This window comes from Pseudonaja textilis, chromosome 3, assembly GCF_049901715.1.
Source record: "Pseudonaja textilis isolate UNSWEBS1 chromosome 3, rPseTex1.2, whole genome shotgun sequence".
NCBI lineage: Eukaryota > Metazoa > Chordata > Lepidosauria > Squamata > Elapidae > Pseudonaja > Pseudonaja textilis.
The window spans coordinates 20,702,529-20,720,510 of NC_141992.1; the positions used below are offsets into that span (position 1 = coordinate 20,702,529).

General features: G+C 36.0%; 2 protein-coding genes across 3 annotated transcripts in view; one reads left to right on the forward strand and one right to left on the reverse strand.

Moving 5' to 3' along the window:
- Positions 1–2,109, forward strand: part of RIPOR3 (RIPOR family member 3) — a 118,243-nt gene extending 116,134 nt beyond the window's left edge. For both annotated transcript variants that reach the window (XM_087929002.1, XM_087929003.1), the window contains exon 22: positions 415–2,109. In XM_087929002.1, the coding sequence (XP_087785128.1) occupies positions 415–515 (101 nt within the window). In that variant the 3' untranslated portion in view covers positions 516–2,109. The remainder of the gene's footprint in view (positions 1–414) is intronic.
- A 1,155-nt stretch (positions 2,110–3,264) lies between these two features.
- PTPN1 (protein tyrosine phosphatase non-receptor type 1) overlaps positions 3,265–17,982 on the reverse strand; it is a 93,204-nt gene continuing 78,486 nt past the window's right edge. Inside the window, exons 5-9 of the mRNA XM_026697489.2 lie at positions 14,584–14,721; positions 14,026–14,235; positions 10,150–10,311; positions 8,350–8,585; positions 3,265–7,259 (exon numbers count right to left, since the gene is read on the reverse strand). Of these exons, the coding sequence (XP_026553274.1) occupies positions 7,070–7,259; positions 8,350–8,585; positions 10,150–10,311; positions 14,026–14,235; positions 14,584–14,721 (936 nt within the window). The 3' untranslated portion in view covers positions 3,265–7,069. The remainder of the gene's footprint in view (positions 7,260–8,349; positions 8,586–10,149; positions 10,312–14,025; positions 14,236–14,583; positions 14,722–17,982) is intronic.

Here is a 17,982-nt window from a genome sequence, read left to right on the forward strand (position 1 = left end):
TGTTGGTCTTCTGGGAAGTCATGAAGACTTAAGCTTTCACCCTGATCCAGTAAGTACTGGCATTTATGGATGTTTGGGGCCATTGTATGATGTGAGACATGAGAGTGATTGGTCCAGATTATGTTTCATGTTTATATCTTCGTTCACCATCCACTGTTCCTCTGCTTAGATGGATGCCATATACATTTGTTTCATACGTTGATAAACTGAAGTCAAATACAGTTTTTCTATATCCAGTAAAGGGAAGGGCTAGAGCAGTCTCAGTCTGAATGCGACCAAGAACATCTCTTTCTAGCAAAGATAGCTATTGAGTATCTGGAAAGAGGAGCACCATTGGTGCCTCCAGAGAATATGGACTACCATTTTCCCAACACAGTTATATTAGTTATGATTATTTTCTGTTTTTCTTTGCAGGAGAAAAGGGAAGATTGGCTTTTGAAAAAATGGACAAGATATGCTGTGAACTAAGAGAGGCTATGTATCAAGAAGCTGAAATTGAAATTACAATATTTTGAACAAGATCTTCAGAGGAGGACCCAAGGATAAGATGCTACAGTAGAGTCTTCCAAGAAAAAATAAAAGTTGAACGCCATTGGAAAGCGTAACAAGCCATAATTACAAAGATTTTTAAGCATCCGCATTCTACAGTCTTTAAATATACCTAATATTACACTTGCACTATATTTGGGTGCTGAAGATGTATAGTGAAACCCAAAACACAACTTTTGGATTCGATGAATGAGATTGGAGAAGCTTCTTCTTTTTAATTGTTAGGTATATTCCTTTTTGGTTTCAAGATAAATATTTATCTTCTCTGAGATAAATAAGAGAAGGCAGACTATTATATATATATATATTTATTCATTTAATTCTTGTAGACCAAGATTTTCAAATGTCAAGTTCTAAAATTATTAGCATATTGCAGCAAATTATCTTGTGGTTGCCTTCTAGTGGCCTTTTCCCTTTGGAGTAGATCTCACAGAGAACTTAAGCCTACACCAAAGGGCGAAAGTTGAGGCTGATCATTTTAATTTTTAGTCATTTTGTTTCCTTTTTACATAAAAAATCATAGGGAAAATGCATTTCTCCTGCCTTCCCCACACAAGACAACACTCATTCTTTGATTTGGGGAGAGAGGCATCTGCAAAGGTATTTTTAAAAAAAGTTAACTCGGTGGCTACAACTGGATTATTGAAGCTTATCCTGCTTTTATTTGTACCATGTGCATAAGGCATGTGAAAAGGCAGACAGAACTTTGTACATAGAATAAAACTCAAGACAGAAAGTTCTTGGATTTTGGGACTGAGATTGGAGCTTTACAAATAGTTGTTGGTCCTCCCTGTAGCTGCCATATAAGATGAATATAAGCTTCCATATAAGATGAATATTACCATGTTCAGATTTTTGACAGACCTTCTCTCCCTCACTCCTTCCTCCTCCCCCCCACTGCACCTATTTCCTTTTTCTACTTATCCAACTCAGTCTTAAGTGCTATTGTGTTGAAGGGCATCCAGCCAGCTCCAGCCAGTTGCTCTGGTTTCACCCCAAATTAAGGAATTACAGGTTTGGAAAAAGGGGGAGTTACTTATCCATCTCAAGTGGATATTTTCATTAATGTAATTTGAATACATTGGAATAAAATTAGTACAAAAAAAAATTGCAGGCAAGTCAACACCTGTAGACTTTTTCCCTCTGGGAAAAAAATATATCCCAAGAAAGTTTTGGAAACGTTTTATTGTCTCCTGAAGATTTGAAAGATAAATTGAAATTATGTCTTTATTTCTGTTAATGAAGTAAAACAGACTCCTTTGGAAGCAGTAACAAAGAACCATTTTTAAAGGGCTTCTAGTGGTCACCTGAAATATATTTTTATGTTTTCATTGATCTTGGCAACACCTTGTGGTATTGAGTAAATAGGATTAAGGCTTTGAATGCATAGTATGGTTTTCCTTTTACTGATAATGGTTGACTATTCCAAATGTACTAGGTTTTCATCACCTAATCCTTTTATACAGTATATTTTGCTGTGTATTTTTCAGTATTTATTGCTAAGACTAGTTTGAATATTCAGTTTTTTAAAAAATATTTTATTAAAATATCTGAAAAGGATTTTCATTTTCAAGTGGTCATTTATATAACATTCAACAACAAAATGAGTTTCAAGGAAGAATCAATTTGGGGTAAATTTGTTTGACTTTAAGGTGCTGGAGAAGAGACAATAATTAACTACTTAGGGGGAAAAGTTGCAATGGGTGGAAACTATTGCGTGAACTGGGCAGGCCATAATATGCTCATATGCAGCTCAGTTTTTCAAGATTGGCTCCTTTATTGGGCTAAATCTATTTCTATGTATTAAATAGCAATCTTAACAGGTTTTCTTCCTTCAGACCAGTAGGTTTGGTGGTTGCTCTGCTAACAATGGCAGTAGAATGTGATTGTCATTTTTGACTCTTGATGACTGCATGGACAAGTCAATGCAGTCTTGCAATTTTGTTATTTTATGAACGTTATATTTTCAGAAGGGGGTTGCACTACTTTCTTCCTAATACTGAGAGGGAGGGTCTGTCTTAAAATCACCCAGCTGAATTCATGATTAAGACTGGATCAGAACTCATGATATCTCAGCTTTTTAATTCACTGCCTTTAACCACCAGATCAATCTGGCCATTACCAGGGTGGTTTTTTTTTTTTAAAAAATCCACCATTCCACACTCAACAAATATTATACTGCAAGAGTATTAACTTTAGACTTTCAATTTTGCAGCCTTTCTGGCTAACATTCTCTAGAACAGTCTTCTAGGAGTGATGTTGGCATCTCTTGAAAGGGCAATTCCATGAAGGAGTCTGTGAAATTATTGATACAAATCCTATTGACCATCTTACTCTACCAGGTTGTTTCTTCAGCCTCCTTTGTGAAAAAATGCAAATCTTTATAAATCGTGAACTCTTTCCTAATCTCGGTCTCTTGCTAAATAAGCATTGTGTGCCCCCTCGCCATATCTTTCATTTTTGCAATATAAAGGCTGAATGTAAAATCTTTTTCATCAATTAAAAGTATTAGTATATGAGATTAAGAGATTGCAATGTTTTACTACAGCGAGCATGGAATCTTTCTCCACAAGTGCCTACCAATTTATGAGAACTGGCTAGCCTGCAATTTCCAGGTAAAATGTTTAAATGAAGGCTAAAATATATGCTTCAATGAGCTGCTGCCATTGAAACAAACAACAAAAAAAAGGAAGCAGAGAAAAACCAGACAAGTGCTTCTTTACAAAAGAATTTTATTGTTGCAGCTAAAATGAGAACTGAAAATTTGTATGGGAAATTGAAAAACTGTACAGTTTTACTGAAACTGTAAGGTCATTGCAGCGCCTTACATAAGACAATATACCTGAAAACGTATTATACCAAAACATTTAGCTTGTTTTTATTTTATTTCTTTTTCTTAAAAAAGTCTTCTATGGCAATTGGTAAAAAAAAGAAAGACCTGATGAGTAAATATTTTGCTTAAGGCATATAGCAGAGCAGCTCACTAACTTTCTAACAAGTTTAAACATGGATATTTCTTTTCCTTCCCCCTCCCTAACCCCGCCCGAGAATAGGTTAACCAATACATCCACTTTGAAATGCTACTGTATATATACACACCCCAAACTACTACATTACATGTACAAGGACATCAAAACAAAATGCTTACAGTTCAGCATGACAAGCCGTATCCACACCTCGCTGAGCTCTATCGGGGCTTTCTACTGTATTTCTTACAGCACTTCTATTCCACCCTTCTTATGCTGGTCTATGACCATAAAAAATATTTGATTGGATACAGCACTTCTTTTGTTCAAAATTATCAAGGCAAATAGTGATGCTGGCAGACTGGAGAGGAACATGGTAATCAGAAGGAGATTTCTTGGCTGTCTTGGGACAACAACAAAAAATAAATTTAGTTCTCCCTGACAGATTAAATATAGTACAATCACGTTGCTGTGGAGATACATTCTGAAGTTGACCATGTCGTTGTGGAAGAGATAATGCAATTCTTTCATCAAAGAATTGTTTTTTTAAAAAAAAAAACCCAAAATCCCTTTATTTTTAATGAAAATAACAGATTTTCAATTCTAGTTTTATTCCAGCGATCAATGTAACTGTTTCCTTCAGACTATCAGAAGTCAATTTAATGTATCTTGGCATAGGGACGTCTCTGGGGAATAAAAATGGTTAAGATGGTACCTGCACCCATATGGTTGAACCTCCCTCCCTCTTTTTTATGTGTCACACACATCAAAAGGGGGTTGGGCCTTCAATTGGTTATGGCTGCCATCTTGACATTTTTGACCCATCTTGCTGAATGCCCCTGTCTTGGCACTTCACGTTTCAGCAATTTGCCATAGAAAACCAGGGTGCGTGTGTGAGAGAGGGAGAGGTGTGAATATGGCTTTGTACACACTCTGGAATGTTTGTACTATAGTTACTTGGTTGAAATGAGTGCTATACAACTGGTTTAGATGGTGTACATAGAAAAACTGCCAAATAATAGGCAAGATACAGGCAACCAGGCTTCTTTTTAAAGAGAACATACACACCTACCAATCTTTGAGCTGAATGAAAACACTTCAGCAACACCCTTGGAATCACAGCCATTTAAATAATCAGATCATGCAAGTATAATTGGGCACATCAGAAAGCAGAAATATAAAAATTATGTTCACCCTTTAAGCACATGGATTTCAATCAGGACACTTTTAGGAGACTTTATACATGCATTTGAATAAAAATGTGATACAAATGCGTCTGAATAATATTCTACTGGATGACGGAACGTGGAAGGGACAAAGCAATCACATATTGAGTAGCAAAATACATAGATGAGCTATTATATATTATGCCATTTTCTATAGTCATGTCAATATTTTCATGTTTCCAATATTATTACTTAGTATTGACTGCTTAACAAAATTCCTCTTTCTCACAGGTAAGGGTGTAAGTTTTCCAGGACTACCTATGAATGTATTATTGTCATTTTGAAAAAAAACCCTTGATACTAGCCTCATTTTGAAATTGTTCTTTCAACTCCACCTTTTCTTCCATTCCCCTTCTCCAAGACCTTTCTTTAACATCTCATTTGCTTAAAGAAGAAAAAGCTAACTTTGGTCAGAATTGAGGAGTAAAATAAATATGGAGTGAGAACCCTGATACAATGACAGATTTTTAAAAAGAGATGACAGTTAAGTGCTATATAGGTAGAATATAGAATTTCCAAATAACTTGCACTGTAGACTGGGTGTCATTTTGTTAATGGAACAGCTGCAACTTCAGTACTCTTTCTCTGCTGTACAAGGTTCTCTTTTGTTATTTATATTGCTTATAAAGAGTGGAAGGGGGGGGGGATTATCAACTTCAGCATACTACCCCAGTTGTAACATTTATGAACAATATTTATGATTGGTCAACTTTTACTCTTTTCTTAGCAGCTATACTCAATCAAGCTTAGCTGTACCTAAAATAATAAAATAAAATACAAACAAATTCTCTCTTCAACTTCATATGGAACAAAGGATTTGTTCTGAGTTAGGGTACAAACCTCCTCTTCAGCAGAAGTAGAAAGCTCACGGATAAAGCAACCAATCTTTACACATCTGAATTAACAGTCAGAACTATGGAGTTCATTCTAGGATGCGTAAGATTACAGCCTTAAACCTGGCTCCTAAACAGCATGATCTTTAAGCCAAATAAAAACTAATCTTGGAATCTTTGTTCTAAAAACAACACTGAAAATCATCAACACAGTGGTTTATAACATGAAAAGATTGAGAGAAGAGCTGGCCCAGCACTGAGGTTTTGCTGAGAAACACTGCACTGGATCTTTAGCCTAAGAAGGGTTGCATGTGTGTTAAGAGAGTGACGATGATGATTTTAAAATGGTTCCTCTTCTATTCTGTATACGGCATAGGACATTCTTCACATGGTAAGTCTAGAATGAGATTGCATTTTACATTCCATAGACTGACAAAGCTAACACACTGGTCCTTTTCTAAAGCAAGTATCTGATATAAATGCTGGTGGACATTCTGCTTACATTTCCCTTCCCCTTCTCCATGAGGATAGGAAACTATATACAAAGTCAAAATATTTTTTTTAGGAAGTTGATCGTGCAATACAATGGGCATGTACACAGAAATAAAAGAGTGCAAGAGATGATTGACAACATAGCAATGAGCACTGATGGTGAGTGGGGAGAGAAATCACTCATTTTGTCCAAAAAGGAGGGAGAATATTGTAGCATTGACCTGTTGGGATGCCCTGAGAAAAAGTGGTGCCCGTTTATAGCATGTTACTGAAGCAAGAACCTACTTGAGAAAAATAAAATAGATCCCATATTATTTGCACTGCCAAAAAACTCAGGGTGCAATCCAATTGAGTGTGTCCAGTCTCCATTCATTCACTGGAGCTCCTGAACAACATCAAAATCTAATAAGAGGCTATGCACAAGTGGTTCTTTAGACTGAGCCATCAGTCCCTAGAAAGGCAAAGAGTGAAAAGCTCCCTCTCTCTCAAAAAAAGCTGTACATTCTTCAGGGGTGTGCATCTGTGTATACAGTGGTTGTTGAAAGGAATACGATCATGTATCATGCTTGGAGAACATAGGCAATTTTCACTTGTGCCTAGTTCCTTTTTTTCTGAAAAACCACCAAAAGAACAACAAAAGTACCCTCCCCACCCCCCCGGCTTTAAAATATTTAAAAAAAAACAGCAATGTGTTGTAAACTCTTATTATTCCATTTTAAAAAATAAGGAAAAAATGAAAAACACAAGACTTATTTGGCATATTCTCTGCTTACTCCTGAATATCTTAAGGCCCTGAGATTAGAATGTTCTTGGGACCTAGGGCTAAATCCTAAACCCTAGTGCATCGACTTTCTCTTTAAACCCTAACCAAAGTTCCAACTTCTCTAACATACCATACTTTTCACTTGGATAAGGCTTAGTTGCCCTTTTAGCTTTCTTGTACAGAAACAAATGAAACACCACGGATATTACTGGTATTCTGATACCACCAGTGTGATGTCCATCAATGAAAATACACTCTGTAACAGAGGTATGCACCCGCTGTCAGAACAGTGAACATGCAGATGTTGACCAGGAATGGTTTCCAAGTTGTCATCACGCTCTCTTCATCCTCTTCTTCTGGCTTCAAAATTTCATCATTGCACGGTGAAGCATCAACAGTTCTCTTCCTAAGCGTAATATCTGGACTGGTGCTGCAGGACAACAAACATGCTGAGATTAGAATTCTTTGGTGCGTGGTGTGATTAGTGAGGCTTAATCTGAAAAGTAAATGAACTTTCCCCAGCATGATTCCAATACTGCGGTTCTGTCATTTAATTAATTAAATGACTTCTGAATAAGAATAGCTAAATTAAAACAGGAAACATTAAGATATGGGTCCTGTAGATATAAAAAGCAATAGTGACATCTAGTGTTAAAATATACTTCATTTCCCCTTTATGTTTCCAATAACCATCTCACTCAATTTCTGGATAAAGTTTTCATAAATGGAGCTGGAATCACCCTTAAATTTCCTTTGAAGTGGCAAGGTGCTTCTCTGAAATTTTGCAACTTTCTTAAAGGATCTGAAGTAGAACCATATAGGACCATTAGTTCCATAATTATTTTTTTATATAACCTCCTTTCTCCAAGAGTAATAAACTTACATGAAATGTATAGTTTCATCCTGACAATATTTAAGTCCAATTAAGAATGTTTCATTCCATTGAGAAGTTTTAAATAAATCACTCTCGTTCATTTTCAGCCATTGCAAAAAGTAAATAACTTAAATATTCTCAAACTGTAAGACAAGTCATTCTTCTTCAAACTCATATGCTGATGTTATTATCATGGAATTTCTTTTAGCAATGTTACTTCAGAAGGCAAATAAGGAACATATTAGCTTTTTTCAGAACTACTCTTTGACTTATAAAAATCATACTGTATTGTTCTTCATTATGTTACTAAAGTAGCTCAGTAGGATAGCTTTTAACTCAGAAATGGCAATATTATATTGTCCATACTGAATTCAATTTAAAACATTTAAATTTAAAGCATTTAAGGGCTTCTTTTTTCAGAAGATAATGCAACTTGAGAAAAAATGACTCCTTTCAAATGTCTATTTTTATTTTATATGCTGACATATGTCATTATACGAACGAGAATTAAATTTTCAGTGTACTTTACTGAACACATTGGGAAAAATAGAGGAGGAGGCCATAAACTGGTGGAAACACACTATAAGCGGAGACAATTTGTTAAGAATCTACAAGAAATACTTATAGTATTCCTTGGCAACATTACCTCTCTATAACCTGCTGCTCAGAGGAACAAGCTCTGCCATCCAGAACACTGGCTTCCAAAGTGCTGGCAGCACACTTGATTTCTTCCTCAGCCCTTGGATGCTTTGATAAAACTTCCATATCACCATGCACCCTTCCATTATTCATTTCAGAGGTTCTTTTGGGTGGCCTTGGAGGTGGAGGAGTATGTTCTGGTGGTGGGTCCAAATCTTCATTAGAGAGTTCTTTCCATTGCTCCTTCAACATGAAGAAGGAATTGATTAACTTCTCCAAAATGATCATAAATTCCACCAATCCCTGAATATTTTCCTGGATATATAGGAACCTAATATTTATGGAGACACTAAGCTGGATATATATGGTGGTGCAGGGGTTAGAATGCAGTATTACAGACTAATTCTGTCAACTGCCAGCAGTTCGATCCTGGTGGGGTTCAAGGTTGACTCAGCTTTGTCTATCCAAGGTCAGTAAAATGAGGACCCAAACTGTTGGGGGCAATATGTTGATATTTGTATATCTTACAGAGGGCTGTAAAGCACTATGAAGAGGTATATAAGCCTGTTATTGCTATTACTACATTTCTGAAAACATTGTAGTTTGTTATATTTAATATATATGAGAAACTTTCTTATGGAAAGCACATGCTTCAGAGGAACCTCTCCTTCCTTTGTCTTCCTATATACAAAATATGGACAGGAAGTGGGAAGAAAGGGCACAATAAATGTTACTATTATTATTGCTTTATGCTGTTTTGGAGGGCTATGATTCTGCTTTGTGTTTGGTAGTTTTAACTGTAAGTCTTCCAGAGTTGTTGGGAGTCAGACAACCTATAAATTGCATAGAAAAAAACCCCAACAAATGAAGAATTGGGGCATGTTTTGTCCTATTTTTGTAACAATGGTTCCCTGCATTTGTAAATTGTGAACAAGGAATTGCCTTTCTAATCAGAATCTCACATGGCATTTCATATAATCCTAAACGAGTTCTTCACTGCAGTGGCTGCTCATTCTTGACCAAGCACTTCCTCGTTCTACTACAAAAATATGCCACCGTTTGTCATTCACGTCCTGCCACTTTCTACAGAAGATAAATCGACCAATTTCCATGAAAATAAATAAATAAACATCAAATCTGATCAATGTTCAAAATGGACATCAGGAAGAATATTTCAATCTCCAAGGAGAACCCACCATAACATTTTTTTTAAAACAAAGGACTGTGATTCAGATTTCAATGTGAAACAGCTAAGTATTAAGAGGTTCAAACAACTTCCTATGGCACAAACAGGATAATAACTTCTTGCCATTCTACAACTGGTGGAAAAGTATTTCTCATATGCTAATTATGAATGTCATAATCATAACTAACTGATCATGAATCTGAGGAAAACTATTGTTTGATCATGAATCTGAGGAAAACTATTGTAATTCCAACAAATATGTCATAATAAACTCTGTTTTATATCTTAATCTACATGTCTATCTATCTATCTATCTATCTATCTATCTATCTATCTATCTATCTATCTATCTATCTATCTATCATCTATCTATCCATCTACATCTATCTATTTATTTATCTATCTCTACCTACCTATCATCTATCACCTCTGAAAATACCAAAAGGCTTTATATTATTTGCTTTGTTTATTAGTAATGTTGACTAGCATGCAAAAAAAAAAAAGAGATCATGATCACTCCTTTTTAATACATATCACTGCATTGGAATTCTTCTATATACTAAAACCTAAGACTGACTGTCAAGAATGATTGAAATTGAAGACAATATGTACTGCACTCACTTGTACCGAAGAATCGCCCATAATAAATTTGGCTCCTTCTGTAACAGCCAAGTATGAGAAGCGAAGTTGGTCTGCTGTTTGTATAAGCCCCATTCGATAGTTCCTCATTTCTAAAAGAACCTGTTTAATGTTGACAGAAGAAGGATCTTTCCTTTTGTCCATCTGCACAAAGAGAGGTGACACTCATTAAACTATCTTACCATGTTCCCCAGAATTCACAGGGTTTTAAAAAATGAAACAACATAGATGATGTAAAAAATTCATCTATCAACAAAAATGTTCATGAATGCAGGAACAATTATGCAACAAACCAGAAAAATAATTCCTGAGAACAATCACATGCAACTCAACAAGAATTTGATCCCATAAAAGCAGTACAGTACTACAAATTTTCATTTGCAGAGCAACACTGATATTAAGAGTAGTCAAGTCTGCTAAAATGACAAGATTTTCAAAAAAACCCACAAAGACAGCACATTATATTACAGCTGAATTTCTGTGAACTTCACCCCATAATAATATAATCTTAAGGGGGCTCAAAGAATCTTATTTCTTACCACAACATATTAAAAATGACTATTGCTGTGAAAATGCTTGCAGCTATCATGCTTAGTTCCAATACCCAACAATAGATAAGGAATTGCAATACCTCAAGCCCCTTAGAAACAGTCAGTTTTATTTGCTATCTTTTATATCAGCCCAGAAGTGAGTTCTACATCTGTAAATCACATTTCAGAATTTATAACTTCACAATAAAATGTTCTTAAAATAAAGTCCATTACTTTTAGACTAAAATATTTTATAGCAATGAATATTATGTCCATAAAGCCTAACCTTGAATGAGATGGTGGTTTCTAAGTAAGTAGGTAGGTAATTATAGATAGATAAGAGGTAGATAGACAGAGATAGATTGATAGATAGAATATTTGATTTATTTATCAAATGTGTATGCTGTCCATCTGGGCAAAGGAAACTCAATATTAGCTCTATGATAGAAGACAGATAGAATGAGATACAGCAATGAAAAGATGATAAATTATCATAGTTTTTCTGGTATCAACCCAAATCTCTTTTGGGCAACATGAATGTTAGAAATTCAGCAACTGAGCCTTATACCAATTTTGAGAATCTAATATTTAATTACTTAGAAAAACCCAAGGAAATAATCTCAAAAATTATATAGGTTGTTACCGCAATTAATAGTAGGAGATCCACCTCAAGATTTAAAGAAAGCTTGAGATACCAATCTTGGTAAATCCATACAAGAGATAAATTGCAGAATTATAGAAATCCACCTCAGCTTCAGTCCAAGAACTGCAGTGAAACATTATGTACCGATGGCACTTGACCTCAGTTAGATTGGCACTTATCTATCAGAATTATCTTTGCCAATGTTGGAGAGATTGTCAAAAAAGATAGCTTTTCTTATCTCTGTGAAGGTCATGTTTGATATAAAATTTCTGATAGATAAGTATCAGTGCTAAATAAAGAATTGAAAATTCCCCAGTTAGTCCAAGTCCAAATTGTGGTGTGTGTGTGTGTGTGTGTGTGTGTGTGTTTCAGTAAGAGATGAGTGAAGAACACTGAAAGTGTTTGCCAAGAATATATATTCCCGGCAGGGTTACCCAGCAAAAGCAAGCAGACAGCGATTAAGGAAGATACTGGAGGCAGATCCACATTTTCACGACAATGCCAAAAGCATCAATTCACACTGAGTGGGAGAAGGCAATGATAAACCACTCCTGTAAATTTTTATCAAGAAAATCACATGGATGTCAGATGAGTTTGTTATTTATTTATTTACTTATTCAACTTGTATGCCATGATGCTAGGCATCTTACAATCATTAAAACCAATAAAAAACTATAAAACATCAAATAATAAAATTAGCAACACTACAGATAAGATTATAGCAGAGAAATAATGCTGTTTCACCACGTTTACCAGCATGTAAAAGGTAAAGGTTCCCCTTGCACATACGTGCTAGTCGTTTCCAGCTCCAGGGGGCAGTGCTCATCTCCGTTACAAAGCCAAAGAGCCAGTGCTGTCCAAAGACATTTCTGTGGTCATGTGGCCAGCATAACTAAACACCGAAGGCGCACGGAACTCTGTTACCTTCTCACCAAAGTGGTCCCTATTTTTCTACTTGCATTATTACATCCTTTCGAACTGCTAGGTTGGCAGAAGCTAGGACAAGTAACAGGAATTCACTCCGTTATGCAGTGCTAAGGATTCAGATCAACAAGCTCAGCGTCTTAGCCACTGAGCAACCACATCCCTTATGAGGCAGGCTTTAATAGGAGCTCGAAGTCATGTCCACTTGGATTCATCCCTCATTTTCCTCCAGGGGGCACTCTAGGCATCTTTTAGCCCTCGGAACCCACAGCTCCTCTCTGAACCATGGGGAGTAACTGGAGCGATGGGTCAAAAGAGGCTTTGGCTGCACTTTGGTTCCAGGACATAACCAGAGTCTCAGCAGTACCATGCAGTAAATCTGCCAGGAGATCCCCAAGTTCCCTCTGGAATCCTTTTTGGTTCATCAGTCTGACATTTTAGTTGATTTTTTAAAAAAAAACATTTTCCATTATCTTTTTTAAAAATATCTTGACTTTATGCTATTTTAGTTACTTGATAATGTAAAAAAAGTAAAACTAGTAACCAAACGTAGGGAGGGGGGAACATTAAAGGAATACAGTGCAGGAATGTACTACTTAATTACACCACCTCTGCCTCTCTCCAAAGCACTGAAAGCATAATCCTTATTACTTCTGCTAATAGTATTTCAGCCGTGCCGTTTAGTCACATCCTACAATAAACCACAAAATGGTTATTTGTAAACCCGGCCCACCAAGATGTACTAAGTAAATCATGCTTAAGCAAATAATGGCTTCATGCAACCTGTGAACCTAGCTAAATTCATCCCTAGAGCCACAAGGATTACAAATTAGAAATTTACTAAGGGACGGGAAAAAATAAAAGAATACTATACTTTCTAGGATACAAAGATCCAAAGTCCCTGCTTTTAGACATATAATCATATCAGCATGGAGTACATTTTGATCAGAAACGCATCCAAGGAATGTATTGGGCAGCATGCAACTGTGGCAATCCTAATTACACTTATCCTAAAAGCTATTGAGTAAGCATCACTGAACACAATGGATCTTACATTAAAGTAAACATGCTTAGCATTGTAATTCTTTGTAAGGGTTGTTGCTGATGTGTTTGTTTTTTTCCCAAAAGTTGCAGGATGTACTTCCAAATATGTCCTACAGGCTTAGGATAGCATGGATTTCCCACCAGGCTTTTGAATAGGCTGCTATTGACATGTAGGAAGGCACTGAAGAGAGTCCTGGAGAGCTGCTCATGAATTATTTGAAAGCAACTTAAAATTTAAGGCAACAAAAATTTAAAAAGGATAATGTCAAGCATTGCCTGAATCAAGAGAAACACTGTTATTGGAACAAGAAAGGAGCAGCGTTGGGAAAGAATGGGTGGTAAGAATTGACGAACAGAAATTTATTTAATATTCTGCTGGTGCTCAGCTTTGATGTCAAAACACAGCATTGAAAAATGGGGTTTGCTGTACTTCTCTGAAAAGATTTATGGGAAAACTTCAACAATAGTGGTTTTTGTGTCCCTCCCTCCTGCTGTGGCCTCTTCTTCAAGGTCAAAACTGAAAAGAATCTGGGGTATTGTTTCACTTGTGGGCCTCCATATCAGTTCCTACTCCAGTCAGCAGCCTTTACTGCAGAAGCATAATGATCAAAACAAAAGCACATCGCAAAAGTCCCTGAAAGGTATTTTGCCCTGAGCCCAGCTGAACCAACCATATAACCAGCCCAAATTCCTGCTTTGCCTATCAGCCATTCTTACCAAGAGAAGACAAGTATCAACCAGACAAAAAGTTCCTGATCTTCCAATTCCAGCACTGCAATGCACCACAATGGGACCATGCTGAGGACTCAGGGACCCCGATTCTCTCACTTTGAACAGGAAGTTGAGGAATGAAGCTGGAGATTCTGGGACTCCAAAGTCAGGCCACGTCGTGTAATGAAAATGCAGAATTTCTCGTGTTTCGTGTGTCTGTAAAGTGTGAAGTAAATTAATAAATAAAAGATGAAAAATGGACTTCTCTTGCAAGTTGGAAGTGGGAAGCATCTTGTTAAGCTTTGGATAATGCCTAACAAATGCAAAGTTGCAGGAAGTAACAGCAGGATGGTGATAATGCCATTCCCAACAGACATCACAGAATAATAATCCTTGAAATGAGCAATATTCAAAACTAGAATGAAATACTATCCGAAATCAAAACTTAAGACTTTTTATCAACTATGGAAATTCTTGAAGCATTGATGCTAAACATAACCCATTTTAATAAAGAGAATCAGTGCTGCAAAATACAGCACACTGATTAATTTTCATCATACTTGCCATGAGGTTCTTCAGTTCTAATAGTCGGACTGTATAATAGGATTTTACGTCTTCTGATATTAAAGTCAATGTGAAGTTTGTATCTTCAAAGAACATTTCTTTCTCCTCTTTTTGTGGCCAATACTGTGCACATTTTATCTGAAGGGTAGAAAGTAAAAGAAGAGTTATATGAAAATTATTTCACAGAATGAATACAGCTAAACATAAATACACTCACCAAATCATCAATATATATGACAGCCAAGAGAACACCATTGTAAGATTATACTTTCAATCTGTATAGCTCTGCACAGATGGGTACATTTATATGCATGTTCATTCAGACATACGTAGAAAGAAACTGAGATGTAACTGTTTAAACCAGGAGTCCTCAAACTTGGCAACTTTAAGACTTGTGGACTTCAACTCCCAGCTATGCTGGCTGGAGAATTCTGGGAGTTCAAGTCCACAAGTCTTAAAGTTGCCAAGTTTGGAGACCTCTGGTTTAAACTCAAGAAAAATTCAAATAATTTTTCCTTAAGACACTGCAACTACTTAGCACACCACTGCTATCTCAATAATTTGGCTCGACAATAGATTCTGAATTTCTGGATCTACTTTGGGATTACGGAGTATGTCACTAAGAAACATGACAAGGCAACAAAATTATCCAAGTGATTGAAGGGACAGTCCTTAGAGAATAGTTGGATGTTCACCAGGACAACCCCAGGCACAGAGTTTTAATTGCAATTCAAATGAAAGAATTGCAATAAAGACAGCCAGCATACCTCATACCTGGTTTCAAAAATCACCCTTTATGAAGTAATTTTGATGGCATATGGGATAGCTTAAAGACTACAATAGTTTATTGTAAATGAAGTCTGAGTTGCTCATTATCTAAGCTTTTGACTAATCACACCAATTTTGAAAGAAATTATCTTCCAGGAAATCCAAGAAATGCATCATTAGGATATGTACATGCTAGAAATATCTATCTAATCCTGGAAGATAGGGAGTTTTATTAGAAAATTCTGGAATTAAGTTGCACTAAGTAACATACAAGTTGGTCGCAAAAAATACGCCCTTGCTAAATGTTATTCTGCAGAAGACAAAATAATTTCTCTGGCTAGGATTATAACTCAGCAGGAGTTAAGAAGGAAATGTTCACTGTTCATGGATTTTTAGTGTTCTATTTTCAGAGCAAGAACCTTATTCTTTCTTCCTTTGTTTCTATCAAGTAGCAAAGACATTAATTATTATACTCATTAAATACCAATGAAAAATAATTAAGCATGGGATGATTATACTGAAGGTCTTTTATGGAACAGAATCAAATGGAATTCACAAAAGAAATGCTTTCAAGAAGTTGATTCATTATTAGAGAGAACAACGTTTTTCTTCCTTTCAACCTGAACAGCACGATTCATCTGGATATAGTAGAAAATTATAACCGCCTGTGAACTTATTTTTCCTTACAACATATAAGAGAATTCACTGCATGTATGATTTTTTTTTTTTTGTACCTCATGGTGACAAATAATGATCCCTATACATTGAATGTCCCACACAACCATTTGTTTAGTGGCATTGGAAGCCTGTTCCAAAGAGTTCTCTATAATTTCATACTTTGTTCCAAATTATCGGTAATAGTGAAAAGTACATAAAGATAATTGAGCCAATGCTAAAGTCAGAGCACTTTTTCTTTTAGGTCTGTTTCACTACTTGTATTACTAAAGAAAGGACCAGTTTATCCGAGGGACTTGACGTCTCTTGCTGGTTACAACCCCCCCGAGCCACTCAAGCAGGGAGGCAAGGAATGCTGCAGGTCCTGTCCCCTAAGGAGATACATCTGGCAGGGCTTTCTCCATGGTGGCTCCCTCCTTTTGGAACAACATCCCTGCAGAAACTAGACTGCCCTGCACTTTGACAGTGTTTTATAAGGCCCTGAAGTTTTGCCCATCGAACGGCTTATTTGTGTGTTGTCGCTGGGGCTGGGTGGGTGATTATTTTTTTATATATACGATCGTGACCAGAGGTTCTACTGTATCTTGTGTTTTTATTGTTTGTAAACTGCCTAGAGTTCACTGTAAGTGGCTATATATGGGGGGTGGGCGGGGGAGATATATATGGTGGGTGGGGGGAGAGAGATAAAGTTAGTTTAGGGACTACAAACTACAAAGTTAACCAAACATGGTCTACTATTATCTGGCTTTTCTGCAAATGTCCTGAACAATTTTCAGACTGTTTAGGAATTATTTAATCAGCCATTTGCATACTAATTTGATAATTAATTAACTAATTTGATACTAATACCTGAGATACAAAATTCCATTATGCAATAAACAATGAGCATATAAAATGTATTTAATCTTGAACTATTTTTGTTTCTTTAGAAAGATTATCTATAGGCAGACATTCAACATAAAAAATTATGGGGAGATAATGACTAGGAAAAGGAATATGAAGAAAATTATCATCAGCTATGCAATACACTTTCTGAAATAACATATTTCCAAGGGAGCATTTTCCTTATCAACTTAAAGAATCTTTGCGTGCCTGTACACAGCAAATATTTTCTAGGCATGTTATTTGCTGCATGGTCATTTCAGGCACAGGCCAGATAACCTACAACATAGTCAACATTTTCAATTATTAAGTCTTGCATTGAGAAGAGAGGCATTTCAGAACAGAAGATAAATTGTCTTTAAGAACAAAGAAAGTTGCCATATAATGCCAATTTTTTACTTTACCTCCTTCAACATAGTCTATTGCAAATTAATTGGTAGTGGGTCTTCTGTAATTTCAGATGGCTCTTCTACTTTAGGCCAGTTAGGGATTGAATAGCTGTTTTCATTATTACTGTTCTTATTGAAGGTTTTTGGAATAAGCTTTTGAGAAATCCAGCATTTCTTGGATTTATGACATTGAGAACTATTGCTCCACATAGTATTTACTTCTACTTGAAGTAAGCTTTCATACAGATTTAAAAAGAGTCTATCGAAAACACATGCTACTGAGAACTTCTAGTGCCAAGTACCATCAAATTGCAGATATTGGCTTCCATACTAAAAAGTAGAAGGTGAACATTCTTGGCTTGAAATCTCCTTCCCCAAGAGGTTCTACCACAACTGTTATAAACATTAAAATAAAGCTCCTGAAAGAGGATGAACTATGTCAAATAATTCTTTGTAAGGTCTTTCGGATCTTGATTTTCATTACATAATGAAAGGAGACTGTAAAAGATCTAGTTCAGTTTGTAGCATCCTATTTACACTAGTCAGTACAAACATATTTCAAGTGACTAGAAAAGCAGAAATGATGCCTCAATATGAAAATCAATTCGATCAAACACTTCTTTGCTGGCACAAAGCAATAATATTTAGGTACATTTACATGAGCTAAAATAAACACATGCAAATT